Source organism: Microcaecilia unicolor, chromosome 4, assembly GCF_901765095.1.
Source record: "Microcaecilia unicolor chromosome 4, aMicUni1.1, whole genome shotgun sequence".
Lineage (NCBI taxonomy): Eukaryota > Metazoa > Chordata > Amphibia > Gymnophiona > Siphonopidae > Microcaecilia > Microcaecilia unicolor.
The window spans coordinates 8,054,690-8,078,197 of record NC_044034.1 but is presented as its reverse complement, the minus strand read 5'-3'; the positions used below and the strand labels follow the sequence as shown (position 1 = coordinate 8,078,197).

The following is a 23,508-nucleotide window of genomic DNA, read 5'->3' as shown; positions in this document are numbered from 1 at the left end:
TGTGTTTCACACCCTGCTCAAGGCTCCCTTCTTGTGATTCCTACTGTTAAACTAATTAAAAGTGCCAATGTAAGAAAGCAAGTAATTGCTTCTATTGGGCCAAGGTTATGGGATGTCATGCTTAGGGAGCTGTGCCTTAGTTTTTGGAAATGATAATACCTGTCTCTTTTTATGGCTTTTCACCTCTATTGTTGGGGGGAAGGCAATGTATTGTCTATTGTTTTTCTGCTTTTATGTGGTTGATGATTTTTACATTTGTTTTTGGCTTGATTTACTTATGTCATTCTGCCTTAAGCCTGGTTCAGTTGGTTAGTAATATAAGTCTAAATAACAAATAGAAATAGCTTCACATTACTCCCTCCCCATCCCATCCCCAATCTCATTACCTGCAGATTAAGATGATCCAGTTGTACAAGACTGGAATCACCATCACGTTCAGCCAGCAGTAGTACCAGGTACCGGAGGGGTCCAAAATCCATGTCTTCTTCTTGTTCAAACTATCAAGAGAAGAGAGAGAGTGTAACAGGCAGGAGAGAAAGAGGAAGGGCATAAGTACATAAATACATAAGTGTTGCCACACTGGGACAGACCATAGGTCCATCACACCCAGCATCCTGTTTCCAACAGTGGCCAACCCAGTCAATATCGGGGTAATTGAAATCACCCATTATTATTGTGTTGTCCAGTTTGTTTGCGTCCCTAATTTCCTTTAACATTTCTGCATCCGTCTGTTCGTCCTGGCCAGGCGGAGGGTAGTACACTCCTATCACTATCCTTTTCCCCTTTACACATGGAATTTCAATCCATAGGGATTCCAAGATGTGTTTTGTTTCCTGCAGAATTTTCAATCTATTTGATTCAAGGCTCTCATTAATATACAATGCTTCCCCTCCACCAATTCGAACCACTCTATCACTACGATATAATTTGTACCCCGGTATGACAGTGTCCTACTGGTTATCCTCCTTCCACCAGGTCTCAGAGATGCCTATTATATCTAATTTTTCATTTAGTGCAATATATTCTAACTCTCCGATCTTATTTCTTAGGCTCCTGGCACTCGCATATAGACATTTCAAACTGTTTGTTGTTCCTATTTACATCATGCTCAGTACTTGACAGTATTAATTTGCAATCTTTTGTCTGATCTTTAGTTGTATTTAAGGGCACCTGGCCTACCACGGTCTGTTGTGCAACCTCACTATCCAGAAATCTTATCTTCCCTGTTTGTGAGGTATCCTTGCAAGATACCTTATCCCGAACCATACGCTTTTGAACAACTGTCAGCCTTCCCCCCCCCCCCCCCCCATTTCTAGTTTAAAATCTGCTCTATCTCCTTTTTAAATGCCGGTGCCAGCAGCCTTTCGGAATAGGCTCCCCCTTCCCCAGAATGTTGCCCAGTTCCTAACAAATCTAAAACCCTCCTCCCTGGATCATCATCTCATCCACGCATTGAGACTCTGGAGCTCTGCCTGTCTCTTGGGCCCTGAGCATGGAACGGGTAGCATTTCAGAAAATGCTACCCTACAGGATCTGGATTTGAGCTTTCTACCTAAGAGCCTAAGTTTGGCTTCCAGAACCTCTTGTCATGTCCCCTACCTCAACGCAAGCGGTGTCCTTGGGCTGTGCGGGGTCCCATCGACATGCACACTTGACTGGCACAGCCCTGAGCCTTGTATGTGTAGTTCTTCTCTGGCTGCAGGCTCCTTGATTGCTTTGCTTCCATGCATCTGGTTCTGCGCTCTCTCTTTCTCTCTCTCTCTCTCTCTCTCACTCTCTCTGCCTGGCTTCCAGGCTCCTTGATTGCTTTGTTTCCATGCACCATTGGTCTGCTCTCTCTCTGCCTGGCTTTCAGGCTCCTTGATTGTTTTGCTTCCATGCACCTGGGTCTGCTCTCTCTCTCTCTCTCTCTCTCTCTGCCTGGCTTCCCTTGCTTCTCTCCTATTGGTCTTCCAGTTCCTCCTTCCCCTGCTCTTGTCCTGTGGCTGTGCTCCTTCTCCCTGCTGGTCCCTGCTGACGCCAGAACTTTATCAGCTGAGCTCTTCCTGGACTCCATGCTTCGGCTTCTACTTTGGTACGTGTTACTTGCTCAGTAGTGTGCTTCTTCTCTACTTTGTCCCTCGTTGCTGACTTTGCCTGTACCTGGATTATTCTCTTGCCTGCTGCCTGCCTACTGACTTTGACTGTACCTGGATTATTCTCTTGACCTGCTGCCTGCCTACTGACTTCACCTGTGCCTGGATTACTCTCTTGACCTGCTGCCTGCCTACTGACTTTACCTGTACCTGGATTACTCTCTTGACCTGCTGCCTGCCTACTGACTTTGCCTGTACCTGGATTACTCTCTTGACCTGCTGCCTGCCTACTGACTTTGCCTGTACCTGGATTACTCTCTTGACCTGCTGCCTGCCTACTGACTTTGCCTGTACCTGGATTACTCTCTTGACCTGCTGCCTGCCTACTGACTTTGCCTGTACCTGGATTATTCTCTTGACCTCCTGCCTCCCTACTGACTTTGCCTGTACCTGGATTACTCTCTTGACCTGCTGCCTGCCTACTGACTTTGCCTGTACCTGGATTACTCTCTTGACCTGCTGCCTGCCTACTGACTTTGCCTGTACCTGAATTACTCTCTTGACCTGCTGCCTGCTTACTGACTTTATCTGTGCCTGGATTACTCTCTTGCCTGTTGTTTGCCTATTGACATTGCCTGTACCTGGATTACTCTCTTGACCTGCTGCCTGCCTACTGACTTTGCCTGTACCTGGATTATTCTCTTGACCTGCTGCCTACCTACTGACTTTGCCTGTACCTGGATTACTCTCTTGACCTGCTGCCTGCCTACTGACTTTGCCTGTACCTGGATTACTCTCTTGACCTGCTGCCTGCCTACTGACTTTGCCTGTACCTGGATCACTCTCTTGCCTGCTGCCTGCCTACTGACTTTGCCTGTACCTGGATTACTCTCTTGACCTGCTGCCTGCCTACTGACTTTGCCTGTACCTGGATTATTCTCTTGACCTGCTGCCTGCTTACTGACTTTATCTGTGCCTGGATTACTCTCTTGCCTGTTGTTTGCCTATTGACATTGCCTGTACCTGGATTACTTCCCTGCCTGCTGCCTGCCTGTTGACATTGCCTGTTCCTGGATTACTCCCTTGCCTGCTACCTACCTATTGACTTTGCCTGTACCTGGATCACTCTCTTGCCTGCTGCCTGGCTGGCCAATACGTTCACCACCCCGCTTCTAGCTCCGTCTCATAAGTCCTGCAGGCCATCCGCACCTAGGGGCTCAACCTCTGGGGAACAGCGGTCAGCGTAGGTGAAACCTGGAATTGTCCAGCCACCAAGCAGAACCTGGTCCGAGTACCGGGCTCTGCAGCGCTCTACTTGGTACAAGAACTCACAAGTCTGACACCTCTCTCCCACATTTTCCTATGTCATTGGTACCCACATGTACTAAGACAGCCGACTCATCCCCAGCACTGTCTAAAATCCTATCTAGGTGATGCGTGAGGTCCGCCACCTTCGCACCAGGCAGGCAAGTCACCAGGCGATCCTCACGTCCACCAGCCACCCAGCTACAGTGGCGTAGCCAGACTGCCAATTTTGGATGGGCCTGAACCCAAAGTGGGTGGGCACAAAATTTTCTCTCTACCCCCCTCCCCCAGCAAAATTTAGTCACGCTAATCAGATGCATTTGTCACACAGGGTAAAGTGCTGCTTTTCAGTGCATCAGATTTCAGAAAATTTATTTAATAGCCTAACACCCTTTTCAGTGAGCTTTCAGAGGCCAAAACCTCCTGCCTCAGGTCAGTATAATGCTGTTAAGGCATCCTCGCCTGACCTAAGGAAGGAAGTATTGGTCTCTGAAACTTCATTAACACAGGTACCATATTACTTTATCCTAAATTAAAAATAAAATTATTTTCTTTACCTTTCTTGTATGGCCATTTACTTTTTCTCATTGTGTCGCTCCCAGTCTCTAGATTCTGCTTTCCTTCATTTTCGCTTAACTCTTCTGCCACGGTTTCCTGGCCATTTCTCATTTTTCTCTCCTTTTTCTTTGCTTTCTTCAATATTTTTCTGCCTCTCTCTCTCTCTGTCCTGATTTAATTCATTCTTACTATCCATTCTTTAATTTCCTTCATCTACTTATGGCTTTTCATCTTTTTCTCACCCTTGTACTCCCCATGCCCCTTCCTCTTATTCTCCAGTCTTTCACTACTCTCCTTTTCCATCCAGCAGCTCTCTTCTTTCTCTCCCCATCCTTCCAGTCTCACCTCTCTCTCCCCATCCTTCCAGTAGTCTCCCCTCTTTCTTTCTGCATCCTTCCGTCCAGTGTCACCTCTTTCTCCCTACCCTTCCATCCAGCGTCTTCCCTCTTTCTCTCCCCATCCTTCCATCCATCTACCCTCTCTCCTGATCCTTCCATCTAATGTCTCTCTCTCCCTCTTTCTAACCAGTGTCTCTGTATCACTCTACCCTTTTCTGTTCAGTGTCCCTTCTCTCTCCACATCCTTCCAGTCTCTCCCCTTTCTCTCTGCATCCTTCCAGTCTCTCCCCTTTCTCTCCCCATCCTTCCATCCAGAGTCTCTCTCCCCATCCATCCGTTTTCCCTCTTTCTCTCCCCATCCTTCCATCTGTTTTCCCTCTTTCTCTGCCATCCTTCCATCTGTTTTCTATCTTTTCTCACCATCCTTCCATCTGTTTTCCCTCTTTCTCCCCATCCTTCCATGTTTTCCCTCTTTCTCCCCATCCTTCCATGTTTTCCCTCTTTCTCCCCATCCTTCCATGTTTTCCCTCTTTCTCCCCATCCTTCCATGTTTTCCCTCATTCTCTGCCATCCTTCCATGTTTTCCCTCATTCTCTGCCATCCTTCCATCTGTTTTCCCTCTTTTTCTCCCCATCCTTCCATGTTTTCCCTCTTTTCTTCGACGAGGCCGCCCTGCATGCCAGCGCCAGCCCCCATTGCCGGCCACTGCTGCTTTTCCTGTTGAGCAGCAGGGCCGGCGCTACAAAAAGAAGAAGTGCTAATGGCGCTAAGGACGAAAAATGTTGAAAAAAAAAAAAAAAGCGCGGCACCGGCAGGCACTATCTAGGCAGCCTTGAGGCATTGGCTGCTGGCTCGCAGGCTCCTCCCGTCTCCTACGTCACTGCCCCTGCGTCACTCCAGGGGCAGTGACGTAGGAGACGGGAGGAGCCTGCGAGCCAGCAGCCAATGCCTCAAGGCTGCCTAGACAGTGCCTGCCGGTGCCGCACTTTTTTTTTTTTCAACATTTTTCGTCCTTAGCGCCGTTAGCACTTCTTCTTTTTGTAGCACCGGCCCTGCTGCTCAACAGGAAAAGCAGCAGTGGCCGGTAATGGGTGCTGGGGCTGGCGCTGGCCGGGCCTGGGCTGAAATTGGGTGGGCCTGGCTTGCCCACCCGTAGCTACGCCCCTGCCCAGCTATCTATATGCCTAATGATCGAATCACCAACTACAACAGCTGTCCTAACCCTTCTCTCCCGGGCAGTACTTGGAGACATATCCTCGGTGCGATAGGATAGTACATCCCCTGGTGGGCAGGTCCTGGCTACAGGAGTACTTCCTACTTCACCAGGGTGATGCTCTCCTTCTAGGAGACCTCCTTCCTCCAAGGTAGCACAAGGGCTACAAGACTGGAGGTGGGACTTCTCTACAACATCCCTGTAGGTCTCCCCTATGTACCTCTCTGTCTCCCTCAGCTCCACCAAGTCTGCTACTGTAGCCTCAAGAGAACTGACACGTTCTCTAAGAGCTAGGAGCTCTTTGCATCGGGCACCCACATATGACATCTCACCAACTGGGAGATAATCATACACATTTGACATAGCATATGCTATGACAAGGGGAGGTAATTTTATAAGAGGCCTTTTATGTGCATATAAAGGCATAAACACGCAACAAAACATTTTTAGTTACTCTCCCCCCATATCCCTACACAGATCACCATTCCTTAAACATACAAACTCTTCATACCATTTCTACTGTTTGAAGAAGCTATTGGTCAATATGGAGAGAGGTTAAGCAGGGATAGAGATTAAGGTCTTTTAGGCCCAAGATCACAAGCAGGAAGAAATGAGTCATGGAAAGAGACACAAAAGGGAAGAAGGGAGGGAGGGAGAGAGTCATAGAGGCAAAGAGGAAACAGGAGTAAGACTGTGAGAGGGATGGGGAACAGATATGGGAAAGAAATGTGACAGGTGGCTGTTTTCAGGGTCTGAAGGACCAGGGCAGTACTAATGGAAGAGATGAAGAGGCTGAGCACCAGAGCAACTAAACATGGGGTTCAGAAGTCAGAGGCAGACAGGGCTGGCAGAGAAACACCATCAACTGCAGGGCAGGTTTTACTGCACCTGGACCAGCATGCACAGAGTGTGTCGATGCTATGAGCACAATTAACCCAGGGAGGAGAGAGCACCCTCTTATCACTGCTCCCAGAAAGGAAATACAGAATATATCCATGCTAAGAGCCTAGAGTACAATTAACTCTCTTATCACTGCAGTCCCACAGAGTTTAACATTAATTGTGTCTTCATGCATATTGACTGGAATCGTACTCAGTCTTTCATGTCCTGAGTCACAGGATCCTCTAATTTAACAGAACCTGCCACTGAGCGCTCAGAGCCACAGACTTTGGAAAAGTGAGAGATAGGAAAAGAGGTCTGCTGGATGGGTTCAATGCTTAGGGGTCTTTTGATTGTACAGTGTCCTTTTCACTTGTTATCAATAGAAATCAAACCAAATAAAACATGGAAAAGAAAATAAGATGATACCTTTTTTATTGGACATAACTTAATACATTTCTTGATTAGCTTTCGAAGGTTGCCCTTTTTCGTCAGATCGGAAATAAGCAAATGAGGTAGCAGATAGTATATATAAGAGAAACATCAAAGCATTACTTTGACTGTCTGACAGAGTGGGAGGGTGGGGGTATGCATGGGGACATCAAAGCATTTCATTGATATTCTAACAGGATGGGTGTTGGTAGGTGAGAGGAGGGTAATAAACAGAGAAATACAGCTTTATGGTTTATAATGGGTTAGAAAACCCAGATCCTTATTAAGTCCTGTTTGTTGGGTGTCAAAATATTCAATCATTCTTATTTCAAAGGTCTTACGTTTTCCATGTTTTATTTTGTTTGATTTCTATTGATAACCTTTAAGAGTGGACTAACACGGCTACCACACCTCTCTACTTTTCACTTGTTAAATGTACAAAGGAAGATGTAATTTTGCAACTGTGCCAGTAGATGGTAGTGCAGAGCCCTATAGAGAAATTCCTTTTGTAGTTCAGTTGCCCTGATAAAAATAATACAAAAGTTGAAAGAAAATAAGATGATGCCTTTGTTACTGGACTAACTCAATACATAGTGGAGGCAGGTCACCAAACTGCCAAAGGCTGTGAGCCTCTTCCATGAGAAAACGTACTTTATATATGCTGGGTGTGTAATCCATGCAGATTCTTGTGGATATCCTGAAAATCCGACAGGCTGTGGGATCCCCAGGTCAGGTTTAGGAAGCCCTGTTTTAGCTGTTAGACTAGAACGTAAATCCTTCAGGCTCGTTTCCATGCCAGTTTAAAAGCCACCCCTCGTCCCATCACCCAAGCATAATTCTTCTACAGTAGAAATTAATTCCTATTCACCACACCTTCAGATCATCAATAACATCACTTAACAGTCTAAACCACATGTTCAAAGATCAAGGAGTGTAGAAATGGCCTAGTGGTTGGAGCTCATTACATAAGTATTGAAATACTGGGACAGACCAAAGGTTCATCAACCCCAATATCCTGTTTCCAACAGTGGTCAATCCAGGTCACAAGTACCTGGCAAGATCCCAAAACAGTACAATACATTTTATGCTGCTTATCCCAGGGGTTCTTGAGTGCACCAACCTGCCTAAGTTAAGTGCTGCATATATTTTGTTGACTACGATTAGATTGTGAGAGATTTATCAATATAAGTTATAAGTTGGTTAATAGCAAAGGTTGGTGGAGGTCAAGTCAATGATTAGATCATACACACGAATTACACATTCAGTTATTGAGTGATAAAATTACTCTATTCGTGTTATATATATGAGACTTCACTCCACTTTATATATAAAAAACCTGCATTCACATTTGTTTGAATATTTTGTGATATCCCAGAAATAATGGCTTATGGACTTTTCTTTTAGGAAGCTAGCCAAACCTTTTTTAAATCCCGCTAAGCTAACTGCTTTTACCACATTCTCTAGCAACAAATTCCAGAGTTTAATTCACAATCCTGCCTACTGGGGCTATCTGCAAATGGATAGGGCCAGAGAGGTCCGGAACCAGGTGGAGACCTGTGATATTCAGGAAAAATGCTGTCCTAAGTTATATGGATACTCATCAGAATGATGGTGCTGAATATCGCTGTTCTCCAGATAATACTGGTGGTCTGCATAATACCCAGATACTCAACACTGAGATCTGATAATCATTTTTTTTTGTCAATAACAACCAACAACTACAGCAAATCTCCATTTTCTCAAAACGCAATGATACCAACATTTTTGTAACAGAAAAGTACATTCCACCCCACCTTCCCCGCCCCCTACATCACATTAACTGAATTTCTCAGCAGAGCATCCTTCATAAAAAAATCACATATAAAAATTATAAGACTTAAACAATGGTCAAATTCACATTAACATTCCCATCCTACAGTCAAAATGTGGCTCTGCATTTACCTTTAATCATTAAATTTAGCCTTATTGATTATCTTACTGCATCTCTGAGGTAGCAAAGTCATTAGGAAAGACTGCTTGCTTTTCTTCATATTCAATAGACAAACAGCAGTGAAACACTCCATTTGAAGTCACATCTGCATCTGTATTGTCCATAACTCAGACTTAGGAGGCTGCTCTCTTATCCACCAGATCATTATGCAGTCCCTGACCACTAAACATGCTTTCTGCATCAACACGATCTCTACAGTACTGCCCAGGAGAAGCTCATCAAGCCTACCCAGGAAACAAGCCTGGATAAGTTCAAATGCTAAAAGAAATACCAACCACAGAGCTTAAATATTAGATCATCAATGGACACACTCTTCACAAAAAGTTCATACTCTTCCAAAAGTGGACACACACTCCTCAAAAGTACGCATTCTTCCGAAAGTGGACATATTCTCCTCAAAAAGTGTGCACTCTTCCGAAAGTGGAAACACTCTCCACAAAAACTTCACACTCTTTTGAAAGTGGATACACGCCATAAAAAGTTCAAACTCTTCCAAAAGTGGACATACTCTCTACAAAAAATTTACACTCTCCACAAAAAATGCACACTCTTCCGAAAGTGGAAACACTCTCCACAAAAACTTTACACTCTCCACAAAAAATGCACACTCTTCCGAAAGTGGACACATTCGCCTCAAAAAGTGTGCACTCTTCCGAAAGTGGAAACACTCTCCACAAAAACTTCACACTCTTTTGAAAGTGGACACACTCTCCACAAAAAGTGCACACTCTTCCAAAAGTGGACATATTCTCCTCAAAAAGCGTGCACTCTTCAGAAAGTGGACACAATCCACAAAAACTTCACACTCTTTTGAAAGTGGACACACTCTCCATAAAAAGTTCAAACTCTTCCAAAAGTGGACATACTCTCCACAAAAAGTGCACACTCTTCCGAATGTGGACACACACTCCATAAAAAGTTCAAACGCTTCCAAAAGTGGACACACTCTCCACAAAAAATACGCTCTCTTCCAAAAGTGGACATGCTCTCTACAAAAAGTACACATTCTTCTGAAAGTGGACACACTCTTCACAAAAAGTGTACACTTTTCTGAAAGTGAACACTCTCCCTAAAGTGGACACACTCTCCTCAAAAACTGCGCACTCTTCCGAAAGTGGACATGCTCTCCACAAAAAGTTCACACTCTTCTGAAAGTGGAAAACATTCACGCTCTTCTGAAAGTGGACACACTCTCCACAAAAAGTTCACACTTCTGAAAGTGGACACACTCTCCTCAAAAAGTGTGCTCTCTTCCGAAAGTGGACACACTCCCCTCAAAAAGTGAGCTCTTCCAAAAATGGACACACACTTCACAAAAAGTTCACAAATTGGATATACTCTGCACAAAAAGTGTGCACTCTTCTGAAAGTGGACACACTCTACTCAAAAAGTGCACTCTTCCAAAAGTGGACACACTCTCCACAAAAAATGTGCACTCTTCTGAAATTTTAAATTTTGATGCTGGTTTTTAAAACTTTGTATAGTGAAGTTTAGCTGTGACTCAGATCCTTAAGGCCTATCATCCATTAAGGGAGTTGAGATCTCATGTACCTTGAGTTTGTCAAGTTTGTCTTGCTGAAGCCTGTGCTCTTATATTTTTGGTAGTGGGACCAGTTAATTGGAACACACTTCCGTTGGAGATCCGTCAAATCACCTCACTAATAATGTTCAGAAAACAGTTGAAGACTTTTTTGTTTGGCAAGGCATTTTGCTGATGATGCAAAATAATGCCATGTTGTATTATGCTTTTATTTTTAGGGATGATGTATATTTTATTGTATAATATGTTTTAGTTTTGGTCTATGTATGAAAGTATGTTGCAACCTGTTTAGATAGATGTGTTGGATAGGCGGGATATAAATTTGATAAATAAATAAAATGAAAGTGGACACACTCTTCCAGGGGTGGCCTAAAACAATCTGCTGCCTGAGGCAAGAATGAGATGGCGCCCCCGGTGCCCTGTCCCTCTTCCTCCCCCAAAATCTCTCCCTTCAAACTCCCTTTACCTCCCCTCCTCCCTCCCCAAGCCATGGTCTGTCTTCTCCTCCCTTCCTTTCTCAACCCCCTTCCCCGAGTCTAACTTCTTGTTTTGTTTTTCAAAAGTTGGCGGTGGCAGCGATTCCCATATGCTGCCTTGCCACTGACACCAGCTTCTTCTCTGTACTGTGATTATGTGGCTCTCAATGCAGAGGACACTGTGTTTGAAAGTATAAAGAATAGAGGTGATACCAGTATCTTGCCACCTCCTACTTTGCTTAGTCCATACATCATTATTAAATGGACTTGGGGGAAAATCCACTATTTCTGGGATAAGCAGCATAAAATGTTTTGTACTTTTTTGGGATCTTGCCAGGTACTTGTGACCTGGATTGGCCACTGTTGGAAACAGGATGCTGGGCTCGATGGACCTTTGGTCTTTCATAGTATGACAACATTTGTGTACTTATGTACTTAATCACTCTCTTCTACCTCCAACCTTCTTATCATTTTACTCCTTTCTTTATGCATATATTTTGTGTCTACTTTTCCTCCTTCCTGCCTCCCTCTTTCTCTCTTTTGCTTTACTCCCAACCTCTTTTTCATCTATTGCTACCTCTTTCTCTGTCATCGTTTCCTGTCTTGTCTCAGTCATTCTCTCCCCTTTCCCACTTACCTCTGCTGCATTGAGCTTTCCATTGGTTTACTCCATGATTCAATTACTTCTTTTTTTGATTTCTCCTCCTTTGCTGGTCTCTCTTCCTTCTTGGCATTGTTTTCCTTTGCTGGTCTCTCGGCATTGTTTTCCTTTGCTAGTCTCTCGGCCTTCTTGGCATCGTTTTCCTTTGCTGGTCTCTCCTCTTTCTTGGCAGTCTCTGCCGCTGAAGAATTTTCTAACTGTATCTGGGCCCCACGATGGGAAACCATCTGGGTCAAGGTGTTCATCTTGGCTTCCTGCTTTTGTCTGAGTAAAAGCAGAAGAAAGAGGAAGGCCTCTGGCCCCCTAGAAAGCCTCTTTCTGGGATGGAGGGCAGAGACAGGGGTACGTTGTCTGCTTCCTCAGCAGTTTTCAGGAAATGTGCCTTCAAGATGCATCTTAGCAACCAGAGTAAGCTTACCTGCCTGAACCTCAGGGGCCAGAGAATACATCTGTGAACAAATTGCTAGGCTAAAAGTTCATAAGGAGAAACTAATGAGCAGGAAATCAGTGAAAGGTGCTAATTAAGTGGCTGATGATACCATGCCCAGGGGAGTAGTTGCTGCATAAAGAGAAGAAGATATGTACACGGTGGAAACATAATTAGCTGGATCAAGGGTTTCCTAACCACAAGAACATATCAAGTAAAATCAAACTCAAACATTGTTGGAATAATGTATTGTATTTTACATGCATTGCCTGTCACCAATTTTTTCTCTGTGATTACTCTGTGACCTCTGATGTGAATTTCCTAGAGAGGTCACACCCATGCAACTTCCTGTGGGTGTGATTAGGCACAGCACATGGAGCTCATGATCTCTCCTAAGCTGAGGATCTATGGTGTGAGCATCCATTACCATCTAAGCACATGGAAAGAGCTGATAATCCAAATGTATAGTATTATGTATATATAAGCCTGTCTGAATATAATCTAACTACAAACTGTGAGTAAACAGATGTTTTGTTACTTCAACTTTAAAGTGACTCAGCAGTGAATTATTCTGGGGTGTATGAGAGAGATGAAGAAAAGAAATTAACATTTCTAAAGCTGAAGCTGTGTGTATAAAAATCTGCTAATTATTTACTACAAATAATCCAACAAAGGGTTATGGGCCCAGGAATTGAAAAAGAAGAGAAATATTACCAGGCAGTAAAAAAGCCACATTTTTCTCTTAAGTTTTAAAAGTAAGATTCAGTCTGTCTCTCTCTCCCCCCACACACCAAACAGAAGGCTAAGAAAATGGCTGAGGGAGGAAATTCACCATTTTTCTACTCTCTCAAGGTGCCTAAATTAACTGAATTTAATTATCAGCAGTGGGAACTAAGATTCATATGTCTCCTTCAAGCAAAGAAATTAAATATATGCTTAGACCAAAACAGAACAGCTGAAAATATGGCTGAATGGGACAATGCAAACTATTATGTGAAGTGCATGTTTTTGGAAGCTCTCTCAGAGAAACAAGCCATATTGCTGGAAGAAAAAGATACAGCAAACGAAATTTTATATAAACTGAGAACTATGTATGCAACTACATATGCAAAACAGCAACCAATTTGGTTGGCAGAGTTGAATGAAACCAAATTAAGGGATAAAAGTAAGTGTAATGATCACATTATGCATCTTATGTCTTCATTTCAAAAGTTAGAACTTTCTGGAATTCCCATGTGTGATGCATTGAAAAGAGCATTTCTTTTTACCTCACTATCAAAGAAGTTTGATGTTTTTAGGTCTGTAAATGAAGCCATTGAAGGGCAATCTTTTGAACAGGCAGCATCAAAACTGAGGCAGGAATGCATAATTGATGATTCTGAGGAGTTGTGTTCTCAAAGCAAGTCAGAGAGAAATGAAACAAATTTCTTGGCAAAGAACAGAGGAAGGCGGAGCTATGGGAAAACTCCACCCAAGGGCAAGCTGATTTGCTACTCATGTGGAAAGGAGGGACATGTATCTAAATGGTGTAAGGAAACACAAAACACTCCCTCTAGCTCACCTAAGCCAATGGAACAAAAGAATTCTCCAACCAGGATATGTATGAAGGACAATAATAAACATAAGAGCTTTCTAATGGTAGAAAAATCTTTGACTATGGTAAATAATAATTCAAATGAAAGTACTTGGATTTTGGATTCGGGGAGCACATGCCATTTAACCAATTCTAAGGATTTCTTTCAGGAAATGAGTCCAGAAGAAGGTATTCTTAATACTGCAAACGCAGGGACTGCTAAGATCCAAGCAAAAGGCATTGGATTCTTAAAATGCAAAGTGTCTAATGAAGTTAAAGAAATTCCTGTAAGTGATGTCTTGTATATTCCCCAAGCAGTTTGCAATATGCTTAGTGTATCTACATTAGATAAGAAGGGATTTGCGATTCATTTTGAAAACAGTAAGTGCACAATCTCTAAAAATGATGAAGTGTATGCTGAAGCTTTTATGCATAATGATGTTTATAAACTGAGCATTTCAGGTGAAGCCTCACATCTGGCGCAAATAAGGAAGAATGATGGTAAATGTAGTCTGGAAATCTGGCATCGCCGCCTGGGACATCGTGATTTTAAGGTGATCCAGGATATTCACAGTGGGCAACTAGCCACTGGCATTCAGATACGTGCAGATACTGGTAAAATGGAGAAATGCATAGACTGTGTTACTCAAAAAGGTGTGAGACCCTCATTTCCTGCATACACAGGAAATAGGAGTAATAAAGTACTGGACTTAATACACAGTGACTTATGTGGACCGTTTAATATCCCATCATTGGGAAATAACAGATTTGTGCTAATATTCTTGGATGATTTCTCTAGATACTGTGTGGCCTATTTGCTGAAAGAAAAAAGTCAAGTCACAGACATGCTGAAGAAATACGTAGCCATGGTGAGCAATAAATTTGAAAGAAAACCAAAGGTTCTTCAGACCGACAATGGTGGTGAGTTCACTTCACAAAGCATGCGCACATTTCTAGAACAAGAAGGCATTCAGCATATCACAACAGTAGCTTATACACCAGAGCAAAATTCTGTTGCAGAGAGAAAATTTAGGTCACTTGTGGAAATGACCAGATGTATGCTGTCAGATAGCAATCTCCCTAAAAGACTATGGGGGGAAGCCATTCTCACAGCAGTGTACCTACAAAACAGAATGCCAACTAAAGGCGCTGAGCACACACCACATGAGACATGGCATGGTAGGAAGCCAAACCTGTCACACATAAGAACATTTGGAAGTACAGCATATGCTCATGTACCAAAGCAAAGAAGGCATAAGCTGGATTCCACAACAGAAAGGGGCATTTTAGTTGGCTATGCTCCAGGACACAAAGGATATAGAATTTTGAATCTGAAAACTGGCATTGTTGGCATAAGACATGTTACATATTTTGATGAAAACAAAAGGGTTGATAAAGGCTGGATTATCCCAGATGAGCCTTATCATCCAGAATATGAAACTAGAACCATAATAGACATGCCAGTGTATATAAATGCCATACCAAGGCAGATGTCTGAAAGCAACTCATCTGTATCTAACGAGGAACAGGCAGAGGAAGCAGACACAGAAAGGATCATTGCAGGAGACAGTACAGTTGGAGAAGGGGAATCAATTGGAGAAGGACTCTCAGATTTAGAGGATGCGGAAAGGTCAGACCAACCTGTTGTCAGACGCTCATCCAGGGAAAACAAAGGTGTTCCACCCCCAAGACTGTCTTACCTAACAAAGTCAGCAGAAGCTCAAGAGCCCTTAACATGGGATGAGATTGAGAAAATGCCAGCAGAAGAAGCTGCTGAATGGCGTAAAGCTGCACAAGAAGAAATTGATGCATTGGATAAAAATAAAACTTGGATTCTTACAAAATTACCTCCTGGCAAGAAAGCTATAGGATGCAAATGGGTATTCAAGTTAAAAAGGAATGCACAAGGAAAAGTGGAAAGGTATAAAGCCAGATTAGTCGCAAAGGGATATCTTCAAAAATATGGAGAAGATTTTGATGAAGTGTTTGCACCTGTAGTGAAACACATGACAATTAGAACACTTCTGAGCATTGCAGTCTCAAAAGGCATGCAAGTCAACCACATTGATGTGAAAACAGCATTTCTTCATGGAGATATAACTGAAGACTTGTACATGGAACAGCCAACAGGTTTCATAAATACAAAACAAAGACAGCTAGTGTGTAAATTAAACAAAGGTCTTTATGGATTAAAGCAAAGTGCAAAATGTTGGAATGACAAATTGCATGAAATATTGACAAATTTAGGATTTAAGCAAGGTGAAGCAGATAAATGCTTGTACACTAGGTGCAGAAATGGACAATATGCATACATTTTAGCTTTTGTTGATGATCTGCTCATTGCAAGCGAAAGTGAGCAAGAGTACAAGGACATTGTAAAATATTTAAACCTGAATGTTGAGATAAAAGAACTTGGTAATGTGTCATACTATCTTGGTATAGAAATTGAGAAACAAAATGATGGTTCTTATCTTCTAAGCCAGAAGCAGAAAATAAATGAGCTTATTGAAAGTTTAGGTATGCAAGATGCCCAAGTTGTAAGCACTCCCATGATCACTGATTTTCTGAAGGATGAAACAGTAAGAGAACCTTTACCAGATAACATCCAATATAGATCAGCCATAGGTAAGCTTTTATATCTGACTACCACATACAGGGCTGATATAGCAAATGCAGTAGGAATTTTGAGCAGAAGGGTCAGCTCACCTACCAAATCAGATTGGACTGCAGTTAAAAGGATGGTAAGGTATTTAAAAGGTACCATTGATTGTAAATTAAAGATTTCAGCCAATAGTAATCCAAAACTAATATGTTACTGTGATTCAGATTGGGCAGGGGATCATTCTGATTATAAATCCACAAGTGGATATGTGTTTATGTATGGAAATGTACAAATTTCTTGGGCCAGTCATAAACAAAGTATTGTGAGTCTGTCTTCTACAGAAGCTGAATATGTGGCTGTATCAGAAGCATGCAGAGAACTGATGTGGATTGAAAAACTTTTGCTGGATTTTGGAATAGCTGAACAGAGACCAATCCAGATAATGGAAGATAATCAGAGCTGCATCAGACTGTCACAGAATGACAAGGTTCAGTCACGCACCAAGCACATCGCAACGAAATATCACAACGTGCGAGAGCTGGCGAAAGAAGGGGTCATCAGTCTACACTATTGTCACACCAGTAAGATGACAGCTGACATCATGACCAAACCGTTACCCAGAGAACGTTTTGAGAATCTGCGAATAAAGCTTGGACTTTGTATGAATTAATAATTGCATGACAGTTATGCATGAGAAGGGGTTTGTTGGAATAATGTATTGTATTTTACATGCATTGCCTGTCACCAATTTTTTCTCTGTGATTACTCTGTGACCTCTGATGTGAATTTCCTAGAGAGGTCACACCCATGCAACTTCCTGTGGGTGTGATTAGGCACAGCACATGGAGCTCATGATCTCTCCTAAGCTGAGGATCTATGGTGTGAGCATCCATTACCATCTAAGCACATGGAAAGAGCTGATAATCCAAATGTATAGTATTATGTATATATAAGCCTGTCTGAATATAATCTAACTACAAACTGTGAGTAAACAGATGTTTTGTTACTTCAACTTTAAAGTGACTCAGCAGTGAATTATTCTGGGGTGTATGAGAGAGATGAAGAAAAGAAATTAACATTTCTAAAGCTGAAGCTGTGTGTATAAAAATCTGCTAATTATTTACTACAAATAATCCAACAAACATATCATTACCATGGAAAGCAGACTGCGGAGTACCACAAGGATCACCGCTATCACCGATCCTCTTCAACCTAATGATGACCCCACTAGCCAAGTCCCTATCCAACCAAGGCCTCAACCCTTTCATCTACGCAGACGATGTCACAATATACATCCCATAAAAAACTAAACTGACAGAACTCACCAAGGAAATCGAACTCAGCTTGAACATCATGGACTCCTGGGCAAATGCATTTCAACTAAAACTCAACAAAGAAAAAACACACTGTCTCATCCTCTCATCCCAACACAGCGCGGACAACCCCACAAGTATTGACACCCCAGACTACATCCTCCAAATCTCAGACAGCCTGAAAATCCTCGGCGTTACATTGGACCGCAACTTAACACTAGAGAGTCAAGTGACATCCACAACAAAGAAAATGTTCCACTCAATATGGAAACTCAAACGCGTGAAACAATTCTTCTCGAGGGAAACTTTTCGCAACCTGATACAATCAATGGTACTAAGCCACTTAGACTACTGCAATGGAATTTATGCGGGATGCAAAGAACAAACCTTAAAGAAACTTCGGACCGCTCAAAACACGGCAGATAGGCTTATATTTGGTAAAACGCGATTTGAAAGCGCAAAACCCCTCCGTGAAAAACTACACTGGCTCACAATCAAAGAACACATTGCTTTCAAAATCTGCATCCTGGTCCACAAAATTATCTACGGTGAAGCCCCGGGATACATGACAGACTTGATCGACTTACCAACTAGGAACACATCCAAATCAGCACGAACCTATCTAAATCTGCACTACCCAAGCTGCAAAGGTCTTAAATACAAAGCAACTTACGCCTCCAGTTTCTCCTACTTAAGCACAGAAATGTGGAACACACTACCAAAAGCCTTGAAAACGACGTACAACCATCTAAATTACCAACCTGTTTAAAAAGGCATACCTTACTGATCCAACTTAAATGCCTGATCTCCGCAACACAACAAAACTAAAGAATGCAATGGACATAACACAAATCTTCCGTTAGACGATGCCCTAATGTGGTTGTGCCACATGAACTTTTATCTTATCACAACATCACTGTATATTTGTTCACACCAGAGTCTGCAAATGCCTCTCCGGTACTACGCCGGTGGTGGGAGGCGGGGATAGTGCTGGGCAGACTTATACGGTCTGTGCCAGAGCCGGTGGTGGGAGGCGGGGATAGTGCTGGGCAGACTTATACGGTTTGTGCCAGAGCCAGTGGTTGGGAGGCTGGGATAGTGCTGGGCAGACTTATACGATCTGTGCCAGAGCTGGTGGTGGGAGGTGGGGATAGTGCTGGGCAGACTTATACGGTCTGTGCCAGAGCCTGTGGTGGGAGGTGGGGATAGTGCTGGGCAGACTTAAACAGTCTGTGCCAGAGCCGGTGGTGGGAGGCAGGGATAGTGCTGGGCAGACTTAAACGGTCTGTGCCAGAGCCGGTGGTGGGAGGTGTGGATAGTGCTGGGCAGACTTATACGGTCTGTTCCAGAGCCAGTGGTTGGGAGGCGGGGATAGTGCTGGGCAGACTTATACGGTCTGTGCCAGAGCTGGTGGTGGGAGGCGGGACTGGTAGTTGGGAGGTGGGGATAGTGCTGGGCAGACTTAAACAGTCTGTGCCAGAGCCGGTGGTGGGAGGCAGGGATAGTGCTGGGCAGACTTAAACGGTCTGTGCCAGAGCCGGTGGTTGGGAGGCGGGGATAGTGCTGGGCAGACTTATACGGTCTGTGCCAGAGCCGGTGGTTGGGAGGCGGGGCTAGTGCTGGGCAGACTTACACGGTCTGTGCCCTGAAAAGGACAGGTACAAATCAAGGTAAGGTATACACAAAAAGTAGCACATATGAGTTTATCTTGTTGGGCAGACTGGATGGACCATGCAGGTCTTTTTCTGCTGTCATCTACTATGTTACTATGTAAGCCACATTGAGCCTACAAATAGGTGGGAAAATGTGGGATACAAATGTAACAAATAAATAAATTTATGGTGTTCTAATATGTGCGTGTTGTTTGTTGTGAACCTGTAAGATAGTATGTCTAGTTGATGGCCTTTTGTGTGTGATGAGGTACTTTGTGCTGTTCCAAGGTTCCACTGTTCTAAGAAGGTTGTTAGACTTCTTGTGTTATTGTCTTGAAGTTTTTCAAGGTGCAAATTGATTTCTCCTTTCAGAAGGATATCAGAGAAGTTAGTGCAGATGTTTGATATAAAATCCACAAAGTCCTCTTGAACGTTCAACTAACTTCTTGGAGGGCGATAGAAAAGCATGCTGCATAGGGGACCTGTTAGTGTTGGGTCAGTGATTTTGCATGCCATAATTTCAAGTGCGAGTATTGGGCTTACTGCTGCTTCATAAAACACCCCCTGAGAGAATGGTAAGCTATTTTTCAAGTTTACTGGATGACAAGTTTCTTCTTATACACTTTACTTTTTAAAAGTGCCGCTGCACTATTGAATCTCTACATCCAGAAAACTAAAAACCATCCATGGAAAACTGACTGGTAAGTGGCACAGTAAAATCGCAGCTGTTTTATTCATTTCCAGTCTGCATAAAAGTCGTCTCTTTAAAGGGAGAACACTAGATCACTTCTCTTTCAACTCTTGACTTGGAAAGATTAGCTACAGAAGGAGTAAATAAAACAAAACATGGAAAAGAAAATAAGATGATACCTTTTTTATTGGACATAACTTAATACATTTCTTGATTAGCTTTTGAAGGTTGCCCTTCTTCCTCAGATCGGAAATAAGCAAATGTTGGTAGATGACAGTATATATAAGTGAAACATCAAAGCATTTCAGTGACAGTCTAAGAGGATGGGGGTGGATAGGTGAGAGTCAGGGAGACAGGAGAGCACTACAATTTACAAAGCAATACAATTTTATGCTTTATAATGGGCTAGAAAACCCAGATCTTTGTTAAGTCCTGTCTGGTGGGTGTCAAAATATTTAATCATTCTGACTTCAAAGTTATACCACTACCATGTTTTATCATTATTATGCTGTCCAAGATTATTCTGTAACACTAAATGTCTATTTTTAATGTACTTCCACCACTCATGATGTATTGTAAGCCACATTGAGCCTGCAAAGAGGTGGGAAAATGTGGGATACAAATAAAAAAAAGATCTTACGTTCCTGTATTGTTTTAAAGTTCCCTTTTTTAGCCCACCTCTTCAATGTCACCTTCGGCACCTAACCACCATAGCTCTATTCAGGAAATCTAGACTACCCCAACTTGACATTTCGTCCTTTAGATTGTAAGCTCCTTTGAGCAGGGACTGTCCCTAACCCTAGTAGTGCTCTAGAAATGTTAAGTAGTAGTAGTTCTTATGAAAGCTAATCAAAATGCATTATGTCCAATAAAAAAAAGGAATCATCTTATTTTCTTTTCCATGTTTCATTTCTATATACTGTCATCTACTACATCTCTCTACAGAAGAAAGAGAAGTAGCTTCCGGAGCAATTGCATAAAACCATACAAGAACGTAAGACCTTTGAAGCAGGGCCGTGCCTAGGGTCTCTGGCGCCCCCCTGCAGACTATCAGTTGGCGCCCCCCCCCCCCCCCCGTGAAAATGATCACGCCCCCCCCCATGAAAATGATCGCTCACCACTTGCCACACTGAAAGGAATTGTCAGCAATATTCTTAGAAACAAATTGCTATACATTGCAAAATAAGATAGCAGATGTAAATTCTCAAAGTGAACATATTCCAAACGCTAAAATGAAAATAAAATAATTTTTTTCTACCTTTGTTGTCTGGTGACTTTCTTTTTTCAATCATGCTGGTCCAGTATCTGATTCTGCTGCTATATGTCCTCTTAACTCCATTTCCAGGGCTTCCTTTCCATTTATTTCTTTACTTTTCTCCTTTCTTCTTCATTTCTTGCTCTATATCCATTTCCAGCAATTTCTCCTCTCTCCCTGGGTCCTGCCCTCCCATCCATGTCCATTCTTGTCCCTCTCTACCCTTCCCTCCTCCATCCATAGCCAGCAATCCTCCTCTCTCCCCTCCCCTCCATTTCCAGCAATTTGTCCTCTCCCTGGGCCCCCATGTCCATCCTTGTCCCTCTCTGCCCTTCCCTCCTCCATCCATAGCCAGCAATCCTTGCCTCCTCTATCCCCTCCCCTCCATTTCCAGCAATTTGTCCTCTCCTTGGGCCCTGCCCTCCCATCCATGCCTCTCTGCCCTTCCCTCCGCACCCTGGGGCCTTTAAATCTTTTACTTCCGGTCGCAGCAGCGTCAGTGAAAGCGGCGCGCTGCCGACGTCTCCCTTCCCTTTGCGCTCTTGGTTCCCTCAGTGTCCGCCTTCTTCTGACGTCAGAAGAAGGCAGGACACTGAGGGAACCAACGAGTGCAAGGCAAGGGAGACGTCGGCAGCAGTGGCGTAGCTAGGGTAGTTGACACCCGGGGCCGGTCATTGTTTAACACCCCCCCCCCCCCCCAAATCCAGTACTAGGCATACCGAGAATACAAAACACTCACGACCTATAGAGCAATTTTACCATACCATAAGCAGTCGTTTCTACGAGTCACACAAGGGAAAGGAAAGCATCTTAAACACTAGTGAGCACTAGAACATCAATTCACCTATTGTAAAACGAAAACAGACAGATTAGTACAGATCGTCGATCCTGCACAGTCAATGCCAACCGAAAGCCATGTCTTTTTCACAAATAGATACACCCTAATCCACTATAGAATAAGTAATCATAAACTTTCTATTTAGACAAAAATTAAACTGAACCCCCGATGCCAGACTCTGTATACAATGCAACACCACAGAAACAGAAACTGTCCCCTAGTACTGTGCAAAATATAAAGACAGCAGATGTAAATTTGAAAAAACTAACAAATACCAATCACCACTTTACAAATTAACAAATAGAAATAAAACAAATACAGAAAATAAAATAATACCATTTTATTGGACTAATACATTTAGCTTCCAGAGGCCAAAATCTCCTTCCTCAGGTCAATACAGTATAGTGCTGTTACAGTATCCTATCCTGATCTGAGGAAGGGGGTTTTGTTCTCTGAAAGTTAAGTCAAAATGTATTAAAATTAGTCCAATAAAAAGATTACCTTATTTACATGTTCTATTTATAAACATTTATTAACACAGCTAAAATACTATATCCTAAAGCAAAATAATAAAAATATATATTTACAGTTTGTTGTCTTTGGTTTCTGCTTTCCTCATCTTCTTTTCACCGTCTTCCTTCCATCCAGCATCTGTCTTGGCTCTCTCTCTGCTCTCCAGTGTCTGCCCTCTCTAATGTTCCTTCCATCCACATCTGCCCTCTATTTCTGCTCCTTCCATCCACCATCTGCCCCAGTCTGCCATCTCTCTCTCCCCCTTCCATCCACCATCTGCCCTCTCTCTCTCCTTTCCCTCTAGCATTTGCCCTCTATCTCTGCCCCCTTCCATCCACTTTCTGCTCTTTCACTCCCTTCTATCCACTGTCTGCCCTTTCTCTCTGCTCCTTCGATTCACCATTTGCCCTCTCTCTTTCCCCCTCCCATCCATTCAGGGTCTGCCCTCCCTCTCACTCCCCATTCCATCCAGGATCTATCCCCCCTCTCTCACTGCCCCCTCTTTTCGGCTCCCAGTTCCCACCTGCGGCTGCCCCTAGTTCCAGATCCATTGATTCTCCCATCCACCCCTGCCCCAGGCATGACCCCATTCTCCCTCCTGCTCACTTTTCAGACCCCAGTTCCAGCTCCATGCCCCTTCTCCCATCTGTCTCCCACCCAGTCCCTTCTGCCCATCCGAGTCCCCCTCACCCCATCTGTCTCCCACCCAGTCCCTTCTGCTATCCAAGTGCCCCGCACCCTCACCCCATCATCTGTCTCCCACCCAGTCCCTTCTGCCCATCCGAGTCCCCCTCACCCCATCTGTCTCCCACCTAGTCCCTTCTGCTATCCAAGTGCCCCCCACCCTCACCCCATCTGTCTCCCACCCAGTCCCTTCTGCCCATCCGAGTCCCCCTCACCCCATCTGGCTCCCACCCAGTCCCTTCTGCTATCCAAGTGCCCCCCACTCTCACCCCATCTGTCTCCCACCCAGTCCCTTCTGCCCATCCGAGTCCCCCTCACCCCATCTGGCTCCCACCCAGTCCCTTCTGCCCATCCGAGTCCCCCTCACCCCATCTGGCTCCCACCCAGTCCCTTCTGCTATCCAAGTGCCCCCCACCCTCACCCCATCTGTCTCCCACCCAGTCCCTTCTGCCCATCCGAGTCCCCCTCACCCCATCTGGCTCCCACCCAGTCC

The 23,508-nt window shown here is 43.7% G+C and overlaps 1 protein-coding gene across 1 annotated transcript in view; it reads right to left on the bottom strand.

Annotated features, from left to right (window-relative positions):
• The window catches only part of CNGA4 (cyclic nucleotide gated channel subunit alpha 4), a 68,631-nt gene that overhangs the window by 25,062 nt on the left and 20,061 nt on the right, over positions 1–23,508 (bottom strand). The window contains exon 3 of the mRNA XM_030199733.1: positions 387–497. Coding sequence (XP_030055593.1) covers positions 387–497 — 111 coding nt within the window. The remainder of the gene's footprint in view (positions 1–386; positions 498–23,508) is intronic.